Source organism: Micromys minutus (genome assembly GCF_963924665.1).
Source record: "Micromys minutus genome assembly, chromosome: 4".
Taxonomy (NCBI): Eukaryota; Metazoa; Chordata; class Mammalia; order Rodentia; family Muridae; genus Micromys; species Micromys minutus.
Genome location: NC_137973.1, coordinates 4,366,928 through 4,393,360, shown reverse-complemented (window position 1 = coordinate 4,393,360; position 26,433 = coordinate 4,366,928). Strand labels below are relative to the sequence as shown.

At 43.2% G+C, this 26,433-nt stretch overlaps 2 protein-coding genes across 4 annotated transcripts in view; one reads left to right on the top strand and one right to left on the bottom strand.

Moving 5' to 3' along the window:
• The window catches only part of VEPH1 (ventricular zone expressed PH domain containing 1), a gene marked incomplete at both ends in the record, with an annotated part of 209,794 nt that overhangs the window by 6,047 nt on the left and 177,314 nt on the right, over positions 1-26,433 (top strand). For all 3 annotated transcript variants that reach the window (XM_080916322.1, XM_080916321.1, XM_080916320.1), the window contains 2 exons: positions 2,950-3,165; positions 10,022-10,196. In XM_080916322.1, the coding sequence (XP_080772448.1) occupies positions 2,950-3,165; positions 10,022-10,196 (391 nt within the window). The remainder of the gene's footprint in view (positions 1-2,949; positions 3,166-10,021; positions 10,197-26,433) is intronic.
• On the bottom strand, positions 20,502-26,221 carry PTX3 (pentraxin 3). The gene is made up of 3 exons (XM_080916337.1): positions 26,042-26,221; positions 25,221-25,622; positions 20,502-21,721 (listed from the first exon to the last, which is right to left on the bottom strand). The coding sequence occupies exons 1-3, from the start codon at positions 26,169-26,171 to the stop codon at positions 21,108-21,110; spliced, it is 1,146 nt and encodes a 381-aa protein (XP_080772463.1). The 5' UTR covers positions 26,172-26,221; the 3' UTR covers positions 20,502-21,107.

Here is a 26,433-nt window from a genome sequence, read left to right as displayed (position 1 = left end):
CCCCGTCTTTAAACAGGCATGAACTAGATTCTGTTGTCTCTGCCTCTCAGACTCTAGGATTACCCGTGTGCAGCACCAGGCCTGGCTCAGTTTGTTCTCTTTCCTTTTGAAGGTTGTTACGATTCTTTTTGGTTTTTATAATGGTTCTTTGTCACTCATGAATGCTAGACATCTAGGATTCCAGAATGCACCTTGTTCTTTACTGGGCATGCCTAGGCTAAATACATGTTCCCAAGTTCCTTAGAATCCACACTACTTTGCTTTTATTCTCTAATAGTTTTATATTTAGATACTTGGTTTGGTGACTGATTCTGACAATATGATGATTGGAAGTTTATTGTATCTATAAACTAATTTAAAGACAAATAGCAGCCCAGTGACAGTGTTATCTTTTCTGGAGATAGTTCATTTCTGCACTTTTATTTCAAGCCTCTTTAATATCTTTTAAAGAACGTGGTGCAGGTGTTTTTCTCCTGCGTGTACGCCTGTGTCATAGCTCCATGCCTGGCGCTCACGGAGGCCAGAGGAGGTACCGGCTTCTCTGGAGCTAGAGTCAGTGATGGTTGCTGGCTACCATGCTGGGACTGGGAGCTGAACCTCCTAGAACACAATTCAAGTAATGTGAATCTCTTTCTAGATGTATAAACACTATATATTCTTAGCTAGAGCTTGAGATGGTTTTTTTTTTAAATTCTACTCTTTTTAGGTAGTGTATCACCAATTACCTTTATTTTGCTGTTGTATGTGTGATGGATGTGGTAGGTGTGGGGTCTTAAAAGAGGATGACTTCTGTAGACCATTCTCTCCATCCTCGTCCAAGGATGAACTCGGTCATTACTCCATCTACTGCTCTGCCATTTCTCCATCTCAGCAGTTCCTCAATACAAACTCTTTGGTGATTTCATATCCAGCAAGCTTAATCAACTATCCTACTAATTCTGATCATCTATGTAGAGATTGTCACTATCTCATTTGAGGAAGATAATGGTAAGTCAAGAATTCTAGCTATTCTTCCTAAAGATTCAGGTCCAGTTCCCAGCAGCCATATGGTAGCCCACAACCATCTGTTACTATTGTTCCAGAGAATCCAGTACCCTCCCTCCTCTGACCTCCATGAGCACTAGGCATGGAAGTTTTACACAAGCACACATGCAGGCAAAGAATTCACACACATAAAAGTGTGTGTAAAAAGAATTTGTAAAAGGTAAATTATGTTTACAGAGAAGATGAATGGTTTCTGAGTTGCTTATTAAAAGAACCATTGTAAAGCACAAGGCATTGGGAACATGTTTCCACTGGAAAACCGAACCAGAGGCTGAGGATCGAGGCTCCAGGTTCTCTGCTCTGTGCTGACAACCTTGTTCTCTACATCTTTTGTACCATATCTGTGCCTTATCATTTAACTTAATAGACCTTTGGAGCTGGGTAGCTCAGTGGTTAGTGGTTAGGAGCACCCATTGTTATTTCCAGAGGATGTGGTTGGGTTTGGGTGTCATGTTATGTTCATGTGGCTGATCATAACCACCTACAACTGCGATTCTGGGGATCTGATACTCTCTCTTACCTCCTCAAGCACACGTGTTGCATAGAAGTCCATGCGTGAAGAAAATGCACACAAGACCTAAATGAAACTTTATAAAAATTTCAAATCTAAAAAAGTGAATAATTTAAGCTTCTGTGTTTAGAGGGAAAAAATGCAAAACTCAAAAGCTTAATTGATTTAACTGCCTAAACTCTGAGTCTTCTAATAAAGAGCAATTTTGGAGAGGAATAACGAAGACCATACAGAATTATAACTCAATTCTTGTCTCAACATCCTTAGTAGGAAGAAAATATTGTTCCAAAAGAAGATCAAAAAGAAAATGAAAACACCAAGGAAAAATTGACTGGACACTCACTGCCCACTCCCCAGTGGAGAAAATACAAATGGCCGATACACACATGAAGATGTGCGTTCTCACTTTGGTTCAAAAATGTGCCCATGCCAAACAGTAACGATATCATTTGCCACTGGTCACATCAGCAAAAATGAAAAATACTTGCAAAATTACAATGAAGAGATCATGTTTTCACCCGGATGGTGGGAGTTTAAATCAGTTGGGTATTTCCGGAAGTTAGATTAGTAGGATGCACAAGGGGCTTCAGAATGACTTCTGTCCTTTGCCTCAGACAATTACTCTGCTGGAGAAAGAAACTTGGGCTACAGATGATTACAATGTAGTTACAGGTTTGAGGTGTTTATTGCCCCCATTATAACAGTAAAAAGCTAGTGCCAGGGGTGAAAACTCCCAGTCAGCCACCTCAGTACAGGCATCCAAATGCTTGGCTACTCCATAAGCCTCTAGTTCTGTGAGACGCCCATTGTGGTTCAGTCATTTTCCAACTCAAAGCAGTAAGAATTTTCAGTGTGTGTTTTTTCACACTTAGAAATATTAAGGGATCATACTTTTCCTTCATAAAGATGATGAAGTACCCAGGAAGTAATAAAAACAGGAGAAGCAAGGGAGTTTGGTTGGTGAAAGCTAACTCGGGCTTGGTACTTATTTGAGTTAAAAAGAAAGAAATGAGATGTGTTCTACCGGACTCTGAGAGAAACCTAATAAGGAAAGTTGTAGAGTAATTTGAATTTTTTCATACATGTAACGAAAATATCACTGTAAAAAGTAACTTCTGTCCTCCAGTGACTTGAAACTGGAACGCCCCGAAGAGCCACCTGAGTTCCCATGAATGATCTGGCTCCTCCAACTAGCTGCCCCTTCTTTTTGTTAATGACTCTGAAGCTTGGATGCCTAGTCTGCCTCTTCCACAAGAGGAAGGCCACTGTAACATGCTTCACACCTTAGTATCCAGTGACGTCATCATTTCTAGCATAACTCAGTACTGATTCCCTTAGTGGACAATCTTCTAGAGGACTTACTAACTTAAAGAGTTTTTTTTCCTCCTAAATAGGATTACCAAACGAATAACAATGACCAGGCAGTGGTTGAAATCTGTATCACAAGGATTACAACAGCCATCAGAGAGACGGAATCCATTGAAAAGCACGCCAGGGCCCTGGTGGGACTGTGGGATTCCTGCCTAGAACACAACCTGAGGCCTGCAGGGAAAGACGAAGACACTCCCCATGCAAAGATCGCGTCTGATATCATGAGTTGCATCTTACAGGTATGTTGGTTCGAACAGCGGCAGTCAGCTTAAGTGAACACATGATGTCTCTGAACTAAAAGGCAATGTTTGCACCCATTTGATACTGTAAGAAAGACACCACAGACCACTGGCAGCTAAGCCAGCAGGTTGCTAACTAATTAACTGAGAAAATCCTGCCAAGTCCCTGATGTATGTGAGCTATACTGTAAAGAACTGAAAATAATACCACAGCAAGCATGAGGGCACACTTAGGGAAGTCAAAGGAGGATGGCAGATGTCCTCTGTCACTTTTTACTTTCTCACAAGATGATCTCTCACAGTCTGGAGATGAGCATCGCAGGCACATTTAAACATGCTTAGCTTTTATGTGGATGCTAGGGGTTTGAACTCAGGCCCTCATGTTTGCACTACGAGGGCCATTGTCTACTGAGCCGTCTCCCCAGCCCGACTAGCTCATGTTTAAGTCTGTTTCACTATGTACGGTAAATACCCATCTGTTCTACAGATGAGAAATCAGCAAATTTGTTCCCTTAAGTCTCTGCTTTCTCCTTTGTAAACTAAAGGTAGCAATCAATGCCTACTCTCTGACACTGTACTACATCAAGGTGACATGGCACATAATGTGCTTGCCTGTGACAATTGCAGTTCAATCAGTGATCTATAACCTGCAAATAAATCCATAGTCTTGTAGGCCAATAGAAACAAGTGTCCAGCTAACACCAAGTAGGACACAAAAATGTTAAAATCTTCTCCTGCAGACTGGTGGATGCTAATGAGGAAAGCTATCTGTGGTGTAGACATGAAACAGAACTTCTGACTCGAACCACAACTTACCTGAGGCTAGGAGCTTCCGAGTTGCTATATGGATTCTGTCATTACACATGTCCCAGAAAAACCATGGAAGGAAAGATGCATGAGCCATCCTGCTTTCTAAAATAAAGACACACCTGGAGAAGGCAGATGAGAACGGAACCATGGCACAGGGTATTTGGCAAGGTCAATAGACTAGAACGGAACTCTAGAGAATTAACAGCAGTCGGGAGCCAGTGCCTATGTTTAACCTCATTGTAGCAGCAAAATCACCCTTCCTCGACTACCTTGCTTAGAAGACCTGATGTCATATGTTAACCATCTTTGCATTATCTGCTGAGTCATCTCAGCTACCACTGTGGGAGAGCCAGTGAATGAAATGATCCAAGATGGCTGGCAATGGGTCCAAAAGGGACCAGAGGTAACCCACAAATTAGAAAATATGTGTTTTTCTGCATTCTACGAGAACTAGCCAGATTGATCGTACACACACTGTTCATGTAGGCTTCCTCGGTCAATACGGTGTGGCGGCTTTAAGCACAGAACGTAGGATGGCTCAGAGTATTTCCTTCAGAATTCTTATTGGGGAGGCTGCTTTATGAATCTAAAAGTTTATTCAACAAGCAATCCTCTTCCTGCCATGAATTTACCTATAGGGTGATCTTGGGCAAATTAGCACTGTGTGCCTTTATTGCCCTCATCTATAAAGTGCAGATTATAGAAGTAATTGCCTTGTGGGTTTGTTTTAATGAGTAAATAACCAGATGCTAAATAAATAAAAAATGTTCCGGATATGGGAAATATCATGTGATCATTAACCCCAGTTGATATTATCATCTGCAGGAGACTATACTATACCACACATCACTCTCTTTTATTATTATTTCGCCTGTGTATTAAGTATGCGTGTGCAGGACAGTGGTTGGCACTGGATGCCTTCCTCCATTGCTCTTCACTTTATGGGAGTCAGGATCTCCTGATGAAACCAGAGCTAACCAGCCTGCCCCTCTCTCCACCTCCAAGTTCCAGGATAGTAGGTAGGCCACCACACCTACCCAGCTTTCGTGTGTGTTTTGGGGACCCTAACTAGGCTCCTCATACTTGTGTAGCAAGTGCCTTATCACCACCAGCTCACCCAGCATTTGAGTCTTGACAACAAGCTATTTATTCAGTAATTACACCGTTATTGTTTGCCTGTCTTCCCTCCCCAAATTGTATTTTTTCCCACTGAGGTAGTCTCAGCACCTACAATACCACATGGTAAGCAGTAGGTACACTCAAGGGATATTTAATGAATGAAGTGAAGTATGGCTCAGGAGCAATAACTATTCTGTGGCTGCCTGAGCAACCGTATTTCTGTCCAGTGGGCTTTTGGACATGGTCTTTGGACAGGAGGATGAAATGTGACCGATGGGACAGCCCATAGACTTGTCAGGAAACTCACTGGGAAAACCAGATGAATGTGCCAATAGGATTCCTGGATGGCTACCCTAGTAGGGATCGAGCCTTCTGTCTGTCTGCTTGATGAGGCTGGGTGAATGTCCAGGAAGCCCTGTTTTAATAAACGAGGTTGGACATTTCTCTTGAGATTGTCGCTTTTCTATGGCTCCAGATGAACTCAGCATCTGAAAGCAAAGTATCGTCTGAGCTGCTGTTGCCCCGGGTCTGTATCTCTTCTGCTGTGCTTTGTTCTCTCCAATGTTAAAACACTGGCAAAGGCTCTACTCTCTGAAGGAAAATCTCCACCAAGAGCTCAAATGGTGCCAATCAAGTAAGAAAACAGAATCCGGGCATCATGGAACAAGGTCCCGTTGTCTCACTTCTCCAGGGAGCTGGAGGAGGTCTCAGGAGTGTGTTCATGCCTACAATGCAGTGGCCTCCGCTTGTTCCCTGAGCTCTGCACATTAAGGTGACATTCACACCAGCTTCACACCAGCCTGCTCACACTGATGCTGAGGGCCAAACTCTGTCATGGGCTGTGGCATTGTCAGTTGCTGTTTAAGTGGCTTGCTTGTTGGGGAACGGTGACTTTTCTCTGCCTGTATCCCTTTAGCAGCTCTGTGGACCAAATAACTTGAATGATAAAATGACTTGCTGTGCCCAGATCTGCTGTGTTAGATGCCTTTGAAATGCAGCCCAGCCACTGCATAGTTGTTTGTTATGTTAGGTCCATGAGATTCCTCTTTACTAGTGTCATCCTGGCCCCCAGACCCTTACACACACCCTGCTGTTGTTGTCAGTAGTGCCTGTGGCTTTTGATGTGGGAGGGGCTGTCTAGACACAATTTTGAGATGGAGTGCATTTATTGGTGATCTCTGAGGACTTACACAAACTGTTTGAAATTTGTTTAATGTTTTACTTTTTGTTTCGTTTGAAAGTTTTCCAAATTATACGTGTGGGGAGAAGGCACAAAAATTGAGTGTATTGAAATTTATTTTACTTGGATCAGGGAAATGTGCTCTCTGTGTTAGGCTGAGTCACTTAACACTTTTTGAGACCAAGGGTAGAAATGCCATCATTAGATAGACTGGAAAGCTATTCAAAGGAATTAGTGAAGACTCTCCAATAAGCGGGGGGGTGGGGTCGGAGGGGAAAACAGATTGTTCAATAGGGTTTAATGTGACTGAGATCTGGGGTGCAAAGGAAACCACAACACTGTGACTTTAGGAAGTGTTTTGAACTCAGTACCAAGATATGAGTGTTACAAAAAGATGGGACCTGACTAACTAACCTGCGTGTCTCAGCTACCCCATAACTTTTAGGTTGACTGCGACCTACCACTTGGTGTCCTGGTCACTTATATGTGTGGATGTGCACAGGATACTCAACTTTGTACTCATCACATAACAACTACCTAGGAACGGAAAGTGCAGGACCCGGCCTCCTTTCCACAGGAATTCACGCTTTGACGACACCTCAGTGAACAAGGCTTTGTAGATAGTCCCAGGTCAAAATTAATCTGAAGGACAGTGAGCAAGTTGTCATGGGTTTGATCAGTTTCTGCATCCTTGCTTGGGAAGCATCTGTTCACATCCTTTGTTCTCTCCTGTGGCTCCATGCCCTGTTGGTTGACTGAAGTTTGTATGCATGCATTCCTGTTGTGGCTACACCTTCATTGAATAAATGGATCACACGCATTATATGTCCCTTAGATTATCTCTTCATTCCTCAGAATGTCCCTGCATTAGAAGTCCTTATTTCTATTCAGTTTACATTCCCTTTTTTTATGACATTATTTTAGTTAGATTTGAGCAGCTGCTCACTGACTCAAAGCCACTGGGGACAGCGACCATGTTTGTGTATTACTGTTAGATATGCAGTTCGCCTGAAATTTATTTTTATTCTGGTTAGTATAAGGGTCAAGAGACTGTCTTCTCCTGTTCAGTAGCCTCTTTGATCTAAGTGCCCCATGTCCAGGATGTCATGCTGCTGCTCAAAGGGACCATAGCCGTGTGGCAGTCTTGGCCTTCTATCCCTTCTTTGATCTTCATTATAGGGCTAGTTCTGAAATGAAATTCTAAGTTCCATACTGCCTCTGGATATAATGCTCCCTTTAAGCTAGTGAGCACACTGCAGGAATAAAATGGCTCTGGATTCACACTGTTCTAGTCGGAATGCAGACTCACCTGCCGTAACACAGGCCAGTCAGTTAAGCTGTGCAGAGCATTTTTATCTCTCACAAACACTTCAGAAATGTCCGTCTAGAGCCGACATGGAAACCCCCCCTTTTTTCTGTACTACACAGTTTCTAACTCATGGTCATAGACGCTTGCTTCAGTCCCTGTTACCAAGTCCTGGCTCCAACTAGCTGTAAAGAAGACAGTGAATAGAGAGCCAAGTCACGTCGTGCTAGTGGCAGCCCAGGAGTTGAACAGTTAGGCTTTCCTGCTCCTTGCACCCAGCCACGTCTGATTGCAGGGAAGGTGGAAAATGCTGTGTGCAGTCTTGTGCCTCTCCCCACCAGCAACCCAGAAACTGATTACTAAAGAAGGAAGACATTCACATTTACTGATGGAGAGTGTGTCACACCATTTTACCCACCATTCCTGGCTTCCCTTCAGTGACCATAATCTGATGCAGATTAAACCCAGCTGGCTACTCAGTGCACACCCTGTTTGGAGGGTAGTCACCACTTGACCTTCTCTCCAAGGTCATTGGTCCTTTAGCAGCCTGAAGAGCCTTCCTGTGTCAGCCAGTTGATGTTGTGTCTGCCGAGAGAACTATTTATCAGAGACTGTTTGATGGGGAAATGGGATGGCAGTCACTGCTACGAATGATCTAGGGAGCAGTGTGGCATCTCTGTGGTCAGCCAGAGTCTGTTTTCCAGCACATCGTGTTTTCCGTGTATCCACATAGTCCTTCTTCTTACCTCCTTCCCACTCCTGTGTGTACGGTATGTGCATGAATACGTTTGTATGTGCCTGCATGTGGAGGCCGGAGGTTGATACTGGTGTCATCCTCTGTTGCTACGCCCTTAATTTTGAAGACCAGGACTCTCTCGCTAACCATGAAACTCGCCAAATTGACAAGGTTAACAAGCCAACAGGCCCTGAAGATGGCCCTGTGTCTGCCTTGCCAATGCTGGGATTTCAGGCACAATAACATCATGCTCAGCTTTTTACATGGGTGACAGGCAGTGGCCATGTCTCAACCCCAGTGTTTGTGAGTGTGTAATTGGTCTATAACTTTTCCTAATTGCATAACTAAGGACCAATGACAGGATTTATGAGACATGTAAAATAAGTCAAAAAATACATAAAAATAGTTATTTTAGGATCTAGAATGCCTTCAGGTTTCAGTGGTTTTTTTCTTTTAAATATTATTAGCTAAAATTTTAGCATTTTAATTGGCACATAGTAGTTATCCATATACCTGAGTGTGTTTCTGTCAGTGCTTGTAATGTAAAATCAGCATTTACTCCCCTTGAACTGTTTTCGTTTGTCCTGTGAGCTTTAAATACTAGTGCTTGTCCTATAAAAATGGTTTTGGTACCCATTACCTGATCTCCTTCAATCTCCTTCCAGACTGTTTATGCAGAACCACCTTTTTAACTACACTTGTGAGAGGGTGTAGTATTTGTATTCCCACAACTAGCTAATTACCGTTTACATTGCTTTCCACTTCTGTTCATGTTGCTAAAAATGATTTCATTTGCTGGAGAGATGGTTGAGCATTTGAGAGAACTGACTGTTCTTCTAGAGGTCCTGAGTTCATTCCCAGCAACCAACTACATGGTGGCTCACAACTGGTGAATGAATATATATGTGTGTGTGTGTGTGTGTGTGTGTGTGTGTGTGTATGAGATGAGTCACCTGCAGGGAACAGTGAGGTGAGACAGGTTATTCCTTCTTGGAATTCATAGACACAGGTCCATGGGAGCAGAAAGGAGACAAAGCAAGGGCATAGATTTCTAAATACTACAGAGGTGTGCCTCTCTTTTCCTAAGTGCAACAGAGAGCTTATATGAATATCACATCTTGTGCATCTATCCATCCTTGATCGGTTCTTTAAAAACACACTTGTCATCATCCCTTTGGTTGTTTTTCTCAGATATAAGCCTGGTGGTCTCTGACTGCCCTCGGGATTAGTTCTAACCCCCAGCCTCCCGGTATGCACATGCCCATTGGCCCCTCCAGTTCTGACAGTTTTCCATGTGTCACGCTACGACCACACATAGCAACCCACAGCCCCCTAGGTGTGCCATGCTCCCCCTCACCTCTGTGCCTTCCACAGTGACTCTTCTCCAGTCTTTGCCCACCACAGCCCAACTACCTCCAACTGGTCACTTCAGTCTCAGCTAAGCATCCATTTCTCTGGAAGTCTTTCTTAACACTTCCCAGCTGGGTGTGTTGTCCTTACCCTGCACCTCACAGGCCATGCCTTCTGCTTAAGCTAACAACTGCCCCCTGGGTCTTAGAAGACCGTGTGGGGCACATGTGGTGTAACCAGGGCAGGGCCTGTGTTTTCACAGCTGTGCTCTCGCAGCTCTGCGGATATTTTTGAGGTGAATAGATAATGAACAAACAGTGAGTTCCTTGTTTGTTGCCTTCTTATATTTCCTCAGAATTACAACCGGACCCCCGTGATGATCTTAGCTGTCCCTATTGCGGTGAAGTTCCTCCACAGAGGCAGCAAGGAGCTATGCAGGAACATGTCCAACTACCTGTCCTTGGCTGCCATCACCAAGGCCGATCTCCTGGTGGACCACACTGAAGGGATAATAAAGAGCATTCTCCAAGGTACCGAGCAAGAACCGAGCTGGGGATGTGTTCTTATGAGTGAGGCCTGGCGTGTAAAGGGGAGAGTTAGATGTTTTTCCTTTGCTGGTGGTTGGCTTGTGATATGCCAGAAGGTCTCCTGGGCTGACCAAGTTGGTTTCTCTTTTGCCTGGTTAATGAGGTACTGATATTCACTGTGAAAAGAATTCCTGCCCATCCTATGGTTCTCAGTCTAGAGAATATGTCACCCAGGATTCCAGTCAAAATCTTCAGTTACTTTTACTTTGATTCTCAAAGGTAAGAAGTATATTTGGTTATATAAAATATACCAAGGCAGACATGGCAGTACATGCCTTTCATCCCAACACTTGGGAAGCAGAGGCAGGTGAATCCCTGTGAGTTCAAAGCATACCCATTCTACATAGTAAGTTCCAGATTAGCCAGAGCTACAGAGTGAAATTTCGTCTCAAAATAAAACAGAGACAAGCTACACAGGAAAGCATGTGACGTCTCCTCTAACTCAAGTGACTTGAAATTATTTCTAGGTACATGAAATACCACCAAAATAAGTTAATTTATAAGGACATCTTTGTTGTTACATCATTTTAATCAAGAGAAGCTCGAACTAATCCCCACATAATATGTATTTTTGTTTGTTTACCTTTGTTTCTTACCTATCTGAAAACAAAACAAAACACAATGAAGTGCAGGTCAGGGGACAATATGTCAGATGACTTGATGCGCACCCAGGTATCCCCAGTGTGCTGATAAAAATTTATGAGATTCACAGGTATTGCTGCCCATAGATTGCCTCTTAATTCAGACCTCATAGGCTCAACTTCTTGCAGAGTCCTTGTATGTTCCTAATCCCAGGTTTCTTGGAATCTGAAAGAATGTCCTGAATGTGCTTTGTGCCCAGGGTATCCAGGCCACCCTGTAGTCTATGAGCTTTTAGCCAGGCCTCCCAGCACAGTACACTGTGGTAGCATCCTCCCGTGACTCTGGTCCTTGAAGAAGGGTCCATATGGAAGCTCCATGCTGCTCTGCCAGACGGTGGCTCTGCCCTCCTGTGCCTATTCACCCACAGCTTCAGGGACCACAGGTTCTCCGCATGGCAGCCTCTGGCAGGAGAGCAATAGTCCTCCTCCTCGGTGTTACACCTTGGTAGTCAGGCTGGAGGACGGTTGCTTATGTCAAGGGCCACTCTGCTTCACTGTGCTTATGGAAAGATAGAGGGTGCACTCTTTCCAGATGTGTGAGATCAGAGGTAGACCTCTCACAGATGAGTAAGGCAAGAGCTTCAATCACCACTGCTGAAAAATATAAAATCAACACACACACACACACACACACACACACACACACACACACACACACCTCCACTTCTACCACCACCACCAACAACAACCCCAAAGCATTCTCTTTTATTTCTTGACATCCAAAAGCAACTGCCCATCCATAGCCCCTGTTCCATCCCATCTTTCCATACACCCTGCCTTTCCCCACTGCCCACTACCACCCCATTCTTAGAATGCCTACTGCATGCCAAGGACGAAGGTTTTGTCTCTACCTGAAGCTTAAGTATCAGATGTTCCTGACACTTGAGGGGTTCCTCACTGTCACCCCAGACTTCTGGCCTGTCTATCTCACTGTCTCCCAGACACCCAGATATGTCTGAGCACCACGGATGGTGGTTCTTGTCACTCAGCCTGTGCCCCCTGCAAAGGTTTCCCATTAATAATGTTAGCCAGTGGTTTTGTTCCTACTGTCTTTTGGCCTCAGAGTAAATTTGCTAATCTTACTTCACATGTGATTAAATTGGCAACAGGTCCAGAAAAAACAAAGATGTTTGTATTTTTGCCACCTTGAAAACATTTTTGAAAACAAATTTCATAAAAATTATAGACACACCAAGCATTTTAAAACTATAGGAAGCAGATTTGTGAGCAATAGACTTATATAAAAATGAATTCTCTTTTTTCCAGCTGCCAGGAGCTTAGCTCATGGTTTGGGGGCTTTTGGAAAGTTATTTGAATGATAAAGAAATCTTTAAAAGACAAAATAAACTCTAAATTCACTGCAAGCATCTAAAATAAACAAATGATTTGACCCAGCGTTATGCAAGTTGCCATAAAATCAGTGGTAACTTGACCTGTGAATGGCTGGGCCTTTGTAGTCCAGGGTTTTGACTTTGAGGACTGATGGGACTACAAAGCCCCTCCCACCACTCAAGTGAGTTCTAGAACAGAAGGGATTTTGAGAAATCAGTACTTTGCTCTGCAAGTCTTCAGCTGATACTTTCTGTGAGCGGCTTTAATGAGCGCCTTAGTGTGTCTTTCTCCATTCCCTGTAGCTTCTTCTCACCATTAGACTGTCCTCTCACCGTTAGACTGTTCTCTCACCGTTAGACTGATTTCTCACCATTAGACTGTCCTCTCACTGTTAGACTGAGTTCTCACCATTAGACTGTCCTCTCACCGTTAGACTGATTTCTCACCATTAGACTGTCTTCTCACCGTTAGACTGTCCTCTCACCGTTAGACTGTCCTCTCACTGTTAGACTGAGTTCTCACCGTTAGACTGATTTCTCACCATTAGACTGTCTTCTCACTGTTAGACTGATTTCTCACCATTAGACTGAGTTCTCACCATTAGACTGTCTTCTCATTGTTAGACTGTCTTCTCACTGTTAGACTGTCTTCTCACTGTTAGACTGAGTTCTCACCATTAGACTGTCCTCTCACCATTAGACTGTCCTCTCACCGTTAGACTGTCCTCTCACCATTAGACTGTCCTCTCACCGTTAGACTGTCCTCTCACCGTTAGACTGTCCTCTCACCATTAGACTGTCTTCTCACCGTTAGACTGTCCTCTCACTGTTAGACTGTCTTCTCACCATTAGACTGTCCTCTCATCGTTAGACTGTCCTCTCACCATTAGACTGTCCTCTCACCGTTAGACTGTCCTCTCACCGTTAGACTGTCCTCTCACCATTAGACTGTCTTCTCACTGCTAGACTGTCTTTTTTGAGCTGTGGCATCCTCTTCTTCATTCCCCAGGACTTGTACTTGCAGGAAAAGGTTAGCAGCCATCCAATGACAATACTTACAATAATGGCACAGTAATACAATCAGACAATGTCCATGCCATACACTGTATTAATCCATTTGTGCTAACTAGATCAGCACTACTTGTGAGACCTGCAAAGCAGAAATCCTATTATCCCATTATACTGGGCAGTAGCACTTTAAGTAACAGAAGACTTTGATTTATGTGACTTGATGGAGAAGATAAGGAAAGGAAGGAGAAAGGGGAAGAAGACAGGAGGAGGAAGAGAAGAAGGAGGGGAAAAGAAGAATGAAGAAGACAAAGAAGGGAGGGGAAAGAAAAGGAGAAGAAAGCAGGGAGAAACAGGGAAGGGAAGAAAGAAAGTAGGAAGGAAGAAGAAAGAAGGAAAGAGGATGAAAAGATAAGGAAGAAGAAAAATGAAAAGGAAGAAGATGGGGAAGAGATGGGGAGAGGAAGAAGAGGAGCAGCTCTTAGTTAGCACGTGACAAGACCCATGGGCACATTAGATTTCCATTGACTCGACTTGGGTCACCTCAGTGCAGGCCCTGAAAGCTGTTCCTCATCACCCTGCTGGCGTGTTGCTTCACATTAAGTACCACAGCCCGGGCCTTCACACCATCCAGTTCACATCATTATGAACACCAATTTCATAAAGTCCATATCCAGCTGCATTTTCTGTTTTCAGTCCAACTCTGGCAACCTGCTTCTGAACTGATATACATCCTTATTGCAGGCAGATAGTGTATCTCAAGTGCCCGCTGAGATTATGAGCTACCTCAGAAAAGAAAGGATGGCAGTGGGCTGCAGCAGAACCATTTGGGTGTGGACTTAGGAAGCAGTAGATCCCAGATGTGCAGGCAGCTGTGTGAATGAACAGGGACTGTGTGGAAGCCACTGATCTCCACCTCGTCATTTGTACGTGAGCAGCTGACTAGGATTACACCCTCCATTTCACCCAAAAGCCACACCTACTTTGCAGTCCCAGCCCCACTGCATACTGGTTGTGCTTATGTCTTTTTCTGAGCGTTGGTTCCTTTGTGTGTAAATTTAGGTGTTTAGACAGTGGCCTTTACCTAACATCCCAGTTAGAGAAATATTAGCTAGGGAGGTGATGGTTACAATCACAGCAGCCTGCTTATATCTAAGTACCAGGAGATCCAGGGCTTCTTGGAGGAGCCCATGAATTAGGTATTTTCTCCTGTGGCCTTTCACTTTAAGCCGGAGCCTTCCTCCTGGGCTTGCGATAAGCTCTCAGGGATGGAGCATTACTCTTCACAGCTGTTTTCCTCTCCAGTCATAACAAGCAGGTCCCCGCTTAGTTCACTGACTCCTCCAAAGATTACCTAACTCTGAATCACTTTGCAAGATTCACTCTGGTCCCTTCACTAGGGGCTGACCCCTTGAACGCTCTCTGGTTTTCATGTCAGCAAACTGTGTGTAGTTCATAGCTGATCATAATATCTAAGTTCTGTCTCTGTAAGAATTTAAATGAATGCCCCTCCCTGTTTAGAAGCTTAATGCAACCTTTGAGCCAGATAGCCACACAATCACATCTTTAATCTCTACTGATCTCATCTTTTGCTACTGTCTCCAAAGGTTTTCTTTTTTAAAAAGTTATTTTATATATTCAGCAATTTCTTCTGCATTCTGGGTTTCAAGTCGATCTTTTAAGCTTCATGTAGTAATTCCACTTTAACTATTTGCTGTTTCTTGACCATGGGATTCAGCTCAATGCTTTTCCAGGCCAAACCTTGCATCTCAGTGTGTCCACTGTTATTCCAAGTCTTTATCAGTTATAAATGTCTCGGGCAATGTCGCTCCTGTCTTTAAAATACCGACTCAGTGGTGGAGCACATGAGATCCAGGGCCTTGGTTGCTGGTGTGGTCCACCTTTACTTAGAGTTGTCAATAATGGTTCATTGATTCTATTTTCTAAAACTGTGTTGATTTACAAATCAAGCTCCTCATATATTTATAATTCAACTATGAGAAATTATAAGAAGCTGAATTGTATAATTACCCCTAAAGAAAATATTTGAAAAATTTCAAACTAAGCTTTGCAACTTTTATTACTGCATAGATAAGTGGTGTTTTCCTTAAATCTAAGTGTAAAATTTATTTTTCACAAATTGTTTAGATTCCACTTATCTGTTTCATATCCTTTGAATTTTCACAAGAAGAAGGAGAACTGTAAGATCCTCTTTTTGGAAGAAGAATCAAAGGTACAGAGTTTTCAATGATTGGAAACTAAGGACAATCGAACTGAAATAGCAGCAAGTCAGTTACACTAGAGTCTTTAATTCAGCCACCAGGAAAAACCCTGTTCCAACAGCTTTGTTGGAACATGTTAACAAATAATATAATGAATTAGAACCTTGTCTTAATTTTCAAGATAATCGAAAAGGAGATCTACGCTCCATCTAATTATGCAAGTCTGGTATATCCACCAACCAGGCAAAGGGCATCATCAGAAAGGAAAACACACATTTATTTTAGTCATGGGTACAGCTGTTCACAGAGGAAAGAACGCATTAGGGAAACTACATTAACAAAGCTTGGAGGAAACCATCTAACATTTACCAGTGCAGACTAGATCTTTCTGTTGACTCATATTGTCCCTCTATTTATTCTGTGACTGTGGGATGGTTGCTAACCCATTTTATATAAAGTGCATAATGGCCCAGTGGATTTGTCCCAGGAACACAAAATAGTTTCCTATTTGAATTTCCCAGTAGTAAAAACTGAGTAGGAAGAGATCATATTATCAGTAAACATGTCTTATAAGATTATAACAAATCAAACTAGAAAATGTTGAGAACTTCCTTGCCTTGATTAAGAGGATATTTGTCGATTAGAAAAATGTCTTTAAGTCCAGAGAAGAAACAGAGATGCTACTGTATCAATTTCTGTTTATTATGGCACCAGAGAGCATAGCCTAGAGCCCCAAAATAAATTACAATATTCATTATACAGGCATATGGGAATGAAAAATACTATATATAATGATTTAAACACAACACCTAGAAAACTATATAAATAACTTTTGATAATAAAGTTACAAATCATTTTGAAAGTAGTCAACTAAGCACAAAGATGTGGGTGCTATACCATCTTCCTGGATGTAACAAAGATAAAGTTTCCATTAATTTCGTGCAATTTTAATAATTACTGATGGAACGTTTGGTGAAATGTGAGAAGCTGATTTTAAGATTTACAAATCAGATAAAGTGCGTCAAACAGCTAAAGGAACTCTAAAGAAGGAGTACTTGACTTCGAAGCCATAACAATCCCTGCCAAATAGTAGTGTTGCAAAAAGAGAGAGAAAAACAAAATCCTGTAATAGAGAGAGCAAAGACAAACCCAGGCAATGTGGAAATCCAGTATGTGGGAAATCTTCGCGATAGAGAAGACGCAGTAAATGGTGCTGAAATAATTATCCATATCAAAACATATAGAAATTAATTGCAGACGAAATAAAGACCTAAATTCAAAATGTGAAACTCTAGCTTTTCCTACTGTCAAATTAGTAATTAGTGATACCCTAAGTTTAACAAAGAATATCTACAAACATAAACCTAGATTAAAATTATAATAATGAAAGAGAAACACAGCCTTGGATTAAAAACTAAAGCAAGGGTGTCACTGGATGGTGACTTTATTTTCTGCCCAAGTTACAGCATGTATAATCTGATGACATGTAATGTCAGAGAGTTTGTCCTTGCTCCTGAATAATTCTCCAGGCTCACTCTGCCGTGTGATGACGGGCCATGCTGCTTGTATTGGAAAGCAGAAACGCACCCAGGGCCCAGTGTCCTGTGAGCTGCCATATCTTTCACCCGTGAAACTGACAATATTATCAAGGCCCATAAAGTGAGAGGGTCTCCACTTCACCTGGTTGTTTGTGGGACCACGGGCAAGCTCTTTGCAAATAACTGATGTGTAATTCCGGGACACTACCTGTCCCTACTGTCACATCTGCCTGCAATGCTGTCCTTGCCTTTGCCTCTCAGAATCAGAGGCCGGATTTTTATACAACCCTCTTGCACAAGCCACAAGATGGCCTTAAATGACCTGAAATTTAAGTAGAAAAACCTTTGAGAAAACACAATGTTGTCCCAGCAAGAGTGCAAATTTTTTTCTGACTTGCTGGCAACAACCTGGGAAAGACTGTCTAGTTAATTATGATAAATTTACCTCACTTCTTTCTCTGTGTGAGACAAAATTTAAAATATTAAATTGTGAGCTGTCTCAATAAGTATGGAGAAAGCTGACTCCTCACATGCTATGGCAGTAATTTTACTAACCACACATGGCTGATGACACTTAACAAGATAAAATGCTGAACATTCCACATATATTCAGCCGGCTGACAATTGTGGTCCTTCTTCCTGCCACTGCTACCACCATTCCCACTTCCAACTGAGTACCTGCAATGTCCTAAGTTCATATTAAAATATTGGAGGCAGAACCACATCCATTCACTGAATCTCGTAGTGACATGCTCAGCCATTGAGCATTCATGACGGGTTCTGAAGAGATGGCTCAGTGGTTAAGGGTGCTTGCTCTGTAACCTGTGTAACTAAAAGACCTAATTTTGCATCCCAGAACCCCTGTAACAAACCAACCATGGTCTTTCACACATCTGGAACCTCAGGAGGACACAAAACAGAGAGAATCTATGAGGCTTGGTGAATGGAAGCCTAGCAGGACAAATTTATAAATGTAAGCTTTAGCGTCACACAGGTGACACCTATCAAAGAGGCAGAAAGTGATCAAAAAAAATACCTAGTGGATGCCCTTCTCTAACATCTAGACACTCACATAGGTATGTGCATCACACAAAATATATACATACACATACACTCACATAAAATCTATGGCATGATTATTGCTTATAAAACTTCACACACAGTTAGGGGAACATTAATAGCCCTTCTTCACACAAGTGATAATGCAAACCATAGACATACGTCACACATACATTTCCATGCCAGTGACCCAAGTCATCATGTACAACTATTCTTGTCTTGGTTTTAATAAGGGAGGATATGCAGTGTATTTTGTTATTATTTTGTCATTTTGGTTATTTTGTTAGTATTTATCTATTCTTTGTAGATTTCTTTTTGACAGAATAAGGATTTACTAATATTATGTTACCACAAACAGTGGAAAGTTTTGTTCTTTACATTGAAATTCTATTGTGAATATTCCAGCTGAATATTAACATGAGTAGCAAAAGATAAAGCGTTACATGGTACGAAGTCTTTCCAGTCCTGTTTCCAGGGATGTAGAGAAAAAGACTTCCTGGTGGCCAACGGCCAGCTCCAAGCTGGTACTCCTTACTCTGCAGCTTCGTAATTTCACCAGCAGATGTTGCTGTGAGGTAAAGAAAACCTGGCCAGGCTGGATTGTCTGCGTGCTGAATTTAAAACACAATAATCCAAGTTTCGTTTCATGGCTTATCTATGTGTCAGCACCTGAGAGGGACATGGGAAAATATTTAAGAAATGTCTTTTCTTAAAAGTGGTTGGATGAGCCAGAAAATACTTTCAGGTACAATATCCACTTTTAAGAAAGTCTGCGTTTGAGGAGGGCTTTTCTTGTGTAAGTAATTTAAGAAGTGTGAGGCTTAGTTGTGACTAGTTGAGTGTGTCTGCTCATAGGTAGGCCAGTACTTGGTGGTGCCAAGATTTAAGCACTGGATTCCTGACCTGAGGGTCTGCAACTTTCTTGTCCTCTTCAGAATGAGGGAGCCGCACTGATCAGCGACCTTCAATGTCGTAGAAGCCAAAAGTACTATAATCAAACACACTACCGCTTTAGTCAAGGCTTTGGCACTTAGACATGCTGCTTCCTAACTGGCTAAAAGACATTTTAGAAGTATTTGGGTTTGGCATATTTTTCAGAAAGATCCTAGTAAGTGATTAGAGAATAAATTACCTAATGATCAAGCATAGGATCCCATTATTTGTCAATCTGGTTTCCACTGCTGTGATGTCAATCCAGCACCAACCTCTAAAACCAAGCTCTGACACCCCATGATAGATACTTCGTAACGAAATGCTCTAAATATGGAGTGGTTAATGCTTCAAGGCCAATCGCTGCTGCAATAGGCAAGGAAAACATCGACTGTGCTTCGGTCATGTACACAAATGTCATGTACACAAATGTCGTCCCGCTGATCATGTTGAAATGCACACTAGAGTGACCAGCTGTCCCAGTTGGTCCAGAGATGTGGTAACTTTGATAAATCCAGAACAGGCCCAGAAGAAACAGAAAATTTAGTCACCCTTCATTATACCAGTACTGATGTTAACCATATGACAGGATTATATATTAGTGACACAGACATTTCCATCCTAATGACCAGATGGGTCTTGTACAATTCTTCTATGCCATCACCGATAGTGTTCTGGAGAGCATCATGGAGATTGAAACTACCTGCCATGGTGCTAAACCAAGGGGATACTTTGTTTCAGCTAGACAGTTACAGATTTACCCATGGCCCTACCTTGTGAGCAAGAAGGTCTCATGTTTCTTCAGCCATCTATTTAGCAGGATGCATGCTCAAATCCTCCAGATTGGTGGGGATGTTACCCAAACTCCTGAATGCACAGTATTCTCTGGCCTCTCCATTACCAGGAAGAAAATGGATAAGCCTTGCTTTTAGTCCAGATTCTTGGTTCTCTCCCCTGAGAGTCCTACCTGCATGTCCAACTGGTGGCTTCTAGGCCACACATGCCCTGAAAGATCTACAGATGCAGAAAATCCTAGCTTACAGAAAACAATCTGAGCTCTTTCATTTCACATTTTTTCTGATAACTTGATTGGTAAATTCTTAAATACGAATTTTATAGATGAAAACTTAATGTAGCAATGTCACAAGCTAGAACATACATCAAGTCATTGCTCACATGCGTCATGTCTACCTGGAGAACTCAGATAGTACATGCTTGCTTGTGTTAAACAGGGCAGGAAACGGTACAAACTCATAGACTCACCAAATCCTTTTTTCCCACGTTCCTTAGCTGAAGACACTAAAGCCCAGAGAGATGAATGCACTTGGCCAAGACCCTGGTTCTTACAACCTGTAAGACACCAAAGCTTATGGCATTCATAGAGTTTGCTTCTAACAGTGTAAACTATTGCTGTTTCCATATGACGCTCTGAAAACAACTTGTATACTCTAAATGAAAAAGGGGAAAGTGTTCATTTCCTTCAAAACAGCTCTTAAATTTAAGTTGTGAGGACACAAGCTAGCTTTATAAAACATTTTATTTACAGTAGACTTTTACAAAAATAAAATTAATACAAACCCATTTCACAATATAAATTATACAACTCCCTTCTCCCAAACGGAACACTGGGCTGTAACATGTAAGCTACATTTACGATTGTTAATAAGTCACTCTGTAGTATAAATATGGTTTTCTCATCATCTCTTTTGTCACAAAATATACACCAGGAAGAGTGAACAATGGACAACAGAGCTTGTTTTGTTATTCTCCCAATATAAAAGAATGTCTCTGGCCAAAATAAAATTAACCAAAAAGGAAAAACTAAAACAATCGCCCCTCTGTTCAGAGTCCAGTCCTGTTTAGTTATCTGAGGGTTTATCTGACAGAGGCAGACATTAATCTGAAAGCACCACAGTGTAAGGCTTAGTAACAACATCCCCGAGCCTTCTCTCAAAGCCTTTCCATCAACTGTTTATTCAGTATTTTGCCAAGATAAATAGAGACGATCTCAAGTCTCTCCTTCATTCGTCTCAAGTGTTATTAGGCACCGATGTTTTCCAGACTTTTCCAACTGGCATACATTTAAAGTGTGAGTCTCCTTTGGCTTCAGGCAGTTTCCCAACACTTAAGAAACATACTGAGCGCCTCCGTGCGCCTGAATCTCTGTGACTCCCCACCCGATGATGTTTCCCCGGATGTGACACGAATCGGCTCCTCCGCTCGCCCTTATCTCCTCCTCGGCGAGAACTCGGTCCCAGATATTGAAGCCTGTGATTCTTCCAGAAAATGCTAACGTTTCGTCAAAGCCCCCACCTACACAACAACCATTCTTTTCTTGGCCAATCTGCAGGAGTCCACCGTCAGGAACAGAGTGACTTTTGGCCACCTCCGCAGTGGTAGCCAGCAGCTCCCCGTTTGCCCACAAGGACATGCTGCCCTGCTCTGAACTCCAGGTGCCACAGAGGTGGGACCACCTCCCCAGGGAAACCGCAGTGTCTGCAACTAGCTTGTTCTCCTTGCCACCCACCACAAGTACTAGGGACTGGGAACTGAGGTACAGCTGGATTTCATAGGGGTTCCACTTTGTGCCGTAGGAAAACAGGATGGTTTTGTTTAATACATCTGTGGCTTTGACCCAAAGACAAGCACTAAAAGATTCAAGCTTCATTGGTCTCACAGGATGCACGCTTCCAAAAATCTTCTTAGAACGCATTGGGAAGAAAATCGCTGTTTCACAACCTGGAGTAGCAAAAGAGAATACAAGGGGCGGGGGGGATCAGTTCCAGAATTATTTTGATATGCAGTTATATTAACTGTGATTGATAACTATATACAGCGGTGTGCTGTGACTTATGGGGCCTCCAGTCTGAGCTCTGTAGTGCAAAGAGAATAAAAATAAAAAGTACTGAATAAAGACGCTTGCAAACAGAAGGAAAGTGCCAACTCAACCCACAAATAATAAAACCCATGAATGCCCAACTCCCTTTCAATCTGCATTCTTACTTGTGTTTTGTATTAAACTGTCGGATCACAATGAGTTAACTTCAGGTGATTCTATTGTTTCTAAGAATTTTTTAATAATCTATCCTATTTCCTTCTTACCTTTGCCATGATCTTAAAACAATAAATCTATAAAGTCCAATGGCTCTACCTTATTCTAGGTAGCCATGATCAGCATGATTTAAAACAATGTTTCAGAACAGCCATGTCACTAGGGAATATGGTTTCCTGTGCCACATGATCTTGGGTGTTGGTAATTTTGAGGCACTAATAGGAAACTACTGGTCTTATCTTATTATTATTGTTGGCGGTTAGAAATAAGTCCTCATGTAACCTGGGCTGGCCTCGGATTGGACATATAGCTAAGAATAACTTCTAGCTTCTGTCTCTACCTTCAAGGGACGAAAATGCACAACCAGCACCAGCTTGCAAACCGAGCTTTGACAGGAAGTATAATGCAGTGACTAATATCCATCAGGTACTAACTGTGCCCCAGAGTTCTAACCAATCTGTTCATCACCTTAATATATACTCACACTTGCTTTTAAAGTCTTCTTAGTCACCGAGATCTATGCTTCAATAACAACTAAATTTCACAGCTCAGGTCTTAGGTCGCTTGGTCTGTTCGCAGAGACCAACACATTATATTGCCTCTTACTAGAAGACCTGAATTCTGAATAATTTCCTGAAGTGAGTATAAAGTTTTTGACGAAGTTTATAATCTCACCAACCTTTAGTGTTGTCTATATTGGGGGGGGGTGGCTCTCTCCTGCAAGTCTGTAAGTTACAAGTATGTTGCACTCAAATCTGAGCAGGCCAAGAATATACTTTAAAACTTATAAATTTTATGGTCAAACCACTATAGAAAACTCTTTAAAGGGGGGGGGGATATTTCTCAAGGATTTTGTTAGAGATTGCGTTTCTGCTGAGAACATTCAGAAGACATGGGCTTTGACCGTGGACATGAGACTCCACCTCTGCTGATCTCAAGGCTACATCTGCCTCTGAGATGCCAAGCTGAAGACTTGGGAAGTGCTAAGGCCTTGAACATATGGGCTCTGCTTCTTGCTGTATCTGAAAAACCCTAAGGTGGGCTAGATGTCCTTTTTATAATAACCCAATGGGGACTCTGTAAGATGACTTTGAAAAGTCACTTCCAGAGCATTTAAAGACTAATTGTTGACTCAGTAGAATGTGGAGGACATAAATGTCCTATAAAGTGTAGTAAATTTCCACAAGTATCTCTGAGCTAGGCTCAGTTCAAAAAAAATGTCAAACAAACATAGACTATATCTTTCAATATTAGTCAAGGAAACATTGAAATATAGGAAAACACCATAAGAACAGCCGAGACAGCAATGTCCCCAAATAATAGCAGAACTCTAAAAACTTTTAATCATTCATGAAAAAATTAAATAAGGCATTTTTCAAGGTAAGATTCTTTCTCCAGCTACAACAATTAAATCAAATCATAATTATGGAAACCGAAGGCTACTATTTTTGTTCACTTGGAATCTCCTGGCCTCTATAAGTTTAAAGTACTGTTCAAGGGGGCATCAACTACAACCTAATTAGCTGCCTTCTTGTTTAAGTAAGGCCAGGCAGGGCAGAGTGCATTCCAGGGCTCCCATGACTCTGTCTGGGAGACCCAGCATCCCTGTAGACTATGGCGGGAATGAGTTCATGCCATAGAGTAGTATGTTGGCAGATATAGTGGGATTCTTTTGCAGAGCAGTGGCTGAGGCCCTTGCGATCTCTTTGAAATGTCAGAAACTCTCTCAGGAAATGGTTTTTAACTAATAAGTCTTTTGTAATTATATTGTCAAAGACCAAGGAAAATGTAAGCCAGGTTCTTAGGAGGCAGACCACAACATGATTAGGAATCCCCTGGGGTCCGAGTTGGCAGGAGAGAAAGAGAGGACCAATCCAGAAGCCTCTAGGTGAATGTATTATTGGGAAATAAGCACCAGCGACTTAGAATTCGGAAACGTATACATTTTCTAACCAACAGATGAGAATACTAAGTAATTCGTTGCGGAGCATATTATATGTCCACAGCTCTACTAAGTTTCCAAAAAAAAAAAAGAAAGAAATTCTTGTGTTTAAAATTGTCACAGAATTATCACATTGATGGTTTGCTTTAGTTTTGACTTTCTGCTTTTTCTCTGAGGATCTGAGGGCATGACCTCCATACGCTAAATACTTAGGAAGGACTGACTGTAGCATAGTTTCCGTGAAGGAATGGACCATGCTCTGGAGTGTCCTACCTCCTGCCCCATCCAATAAGCTTCGTTTCATTGGAAATACGGGATACGGTGGTGTCGTTTGTCATTGTTTCTGAGTCTCATGAGAAGTACCAGGGATATTCGTCTACATAGGACACTAATTCTCTAGAATAATCTACAACAAAACATCACAGCCCCGTCAGAAATTTGACTTAAGAACCACATTATTAGGCTCCGGTGTTCTTCCTGTTTCGTTAACTTTTAAAACTGTACGAAAAGGGTCCTCATCAGTTGGGAGTTTCATGGGCTTTGTGTGGTTTTGACAAGTTGCACAGCCTGAATAGTCCCTTTTTTGTGGCGCGGGGGAGGCGGGGGTGTCGCTAGATAAAGCGTCTACTCCCTCTGACTCCTGCGCCTGACTTTATAGGACATGCCTCAGAGCCTTCACCCCTTGACCTTCACTACTAAACTGGAATGAGGGAGCCCTGGAGGAACTCTGCTGAGTCTGCAGGAGATCCAATTAGGCTCCAGTCAGCTCGAAGGCAGAGGGGGAGGAGTCGGAGGAGTCGAGGGGAGGCGAGGGGCTGGGAAAGTCTCGGAAGTTGCTCAGGGCCCTGAAATAGTGCGGGGCGGGGGTGGGGGTGGGGAACCGGAGCTGGCCTAAAGAGAGTGACGGAATAAAATTAGAAGACGTGGAAATCCCTAACGGAGGGACTCGGGGCAGCGAGGAGGGTCATGGTCAAACACCAGCCAACCGACTCCTGTGATACCGGGTCTGATCCTGTGTCAGGGACTCTGATGTCAACTTCCAGACTGAGAGTTAAATCCCCCTTTTCTTTTGGGTGCCTCAGTCTTGGCAACACTTTTAAAAGGCGGTGCGCCTGTCTGGCGCGATGTGCCTGAACTCTGTGAATGCGCTTATGAAAAGTACCGGGGCTCTGAATGTGAAGGTCCTCACTAAAAGCTTGCCTCTAGGGACGGAGCCGACCGTGGGCTCTGAACTGTGTGCTTACCTGCGGGCAGCCAGTGACGAGCGGCCAAGCTCAGCACGGCGCTCAGGTCCGCGCGCGTCCGCCGCAGTTCCTCCAACACCGCGCCCAGGCCTGGCACCGTCGCCTCGGGTCGCCGAGCCTCCGCGTCCTCCAGGCGCGCCAGCCTGCGGCTCGCGTCGCGGCTCTCCTGCAGCAGCGGCTCCAGCAGCCGGGCCAGCCGGGCGTCTGCGGGGCCACCGGCCGCGCACGGTCTGGCCACGTCGCCCGCCAGGCGCCCCAGCTCGGCCCGCAGCCGCTGCAGCTCCCCGCGGAGGACGTCGTCGGTGGCCTGTAACAGCATGCCCTCCCGCATCTGCGAGTTCTCCAGCATGATGAACAGCTTGTCCCACTCCGAGTGTTCCCGGCGGCAGTCGCACGGCGTGGCTAGATGGCAAGACACACGTTACCAGCTAGCTAGCTGGTCCTGGCTGGTGTGAGCTGCACTCTTGGTGACCCCAAGTTTCAGCCTGTCCCCAGCAACCCCTCTCCTTCAAAGGATGGCTCTGAAAACAGCGTCCGTGTAAACTTCTCAAAGATGAATAGGACCATTCTTTCTAGGACATGTTGAGCTAACCGGGGAAATGCCATTTATATAGCTAAAAACAGTTAAAGAGCCGTGGTTTTCGTCTGGCTTAACTCATCATAAATGCTACAAAAATAATTTAAAACTGGCTTTTCTTAGGCAGGCCTTACTTGTACAATGTTAGCTTGCTTCATTGGCTACTTATGTTAATTATGTTAATTGCGTCCCCCCACCCCCGCCCCAGTGAGTTGGTAAACTGAGAAAGTTAAAATGAACTTACGGTCCTCGGTGGGATGAAGTCCATTGTCTATTTCGTTGTCCAAATTCACATACATGAGCTCGTAGTCATCCGAGGTCTCAGCCAGCACTGCAGACCAGAGAGCACAAAGCAGAATCGCCAGGAGATGCATTGCTGGAGAGAAGTTTGCTCCGCAGCCGCCAGGAGAAGTGAGGCTGTCCAAGTGAGTTTGAGCCAGCGAGAGACTGAGCAAAGAGGCAGGAGCGAAGCCCTTAATAAACGCTCCAAAGCCTGAACGGGATGAATGAGTAATGTCGGTGGCACAGCGCGAGAGAGTTCCCCTGGATTTGGGGGAGGGGGTTGGGTGGGAGGGCGAGGGAGCTGGAGAGGTTGCACAATGTTAAACCACCAAGGTCCACACTGCAGTCAGATTA

What these genes read in the sequence shown, in the direction of transcription:
- PTX3 (XM_080916337.1), bottom strand. Translation starts at nt 26,171, where the DNA reads ATGCATCTCCTGGCGATTCTGCTTTGTGCTCTCTGGTCTGCAGTGCTG. An exon ending in ACTTCATCCCACCGAGGACC is followed by an intron (nt 25,623 to 26,041) that starts GTAAGTTCATTT and finishes CTTGCCATCTAG; the next exon opens with CCACGCCGTGCGACTGCCGC. An exon ending in TCGTCACTGGCTGCCCGCAG is followed by an intron (nt 21,722 to 25,220) that starts GTAAGCACACAG and finishes TTGCTACTCCAG; the next exon opens with GTTGTGAAACAGCGATTTTC.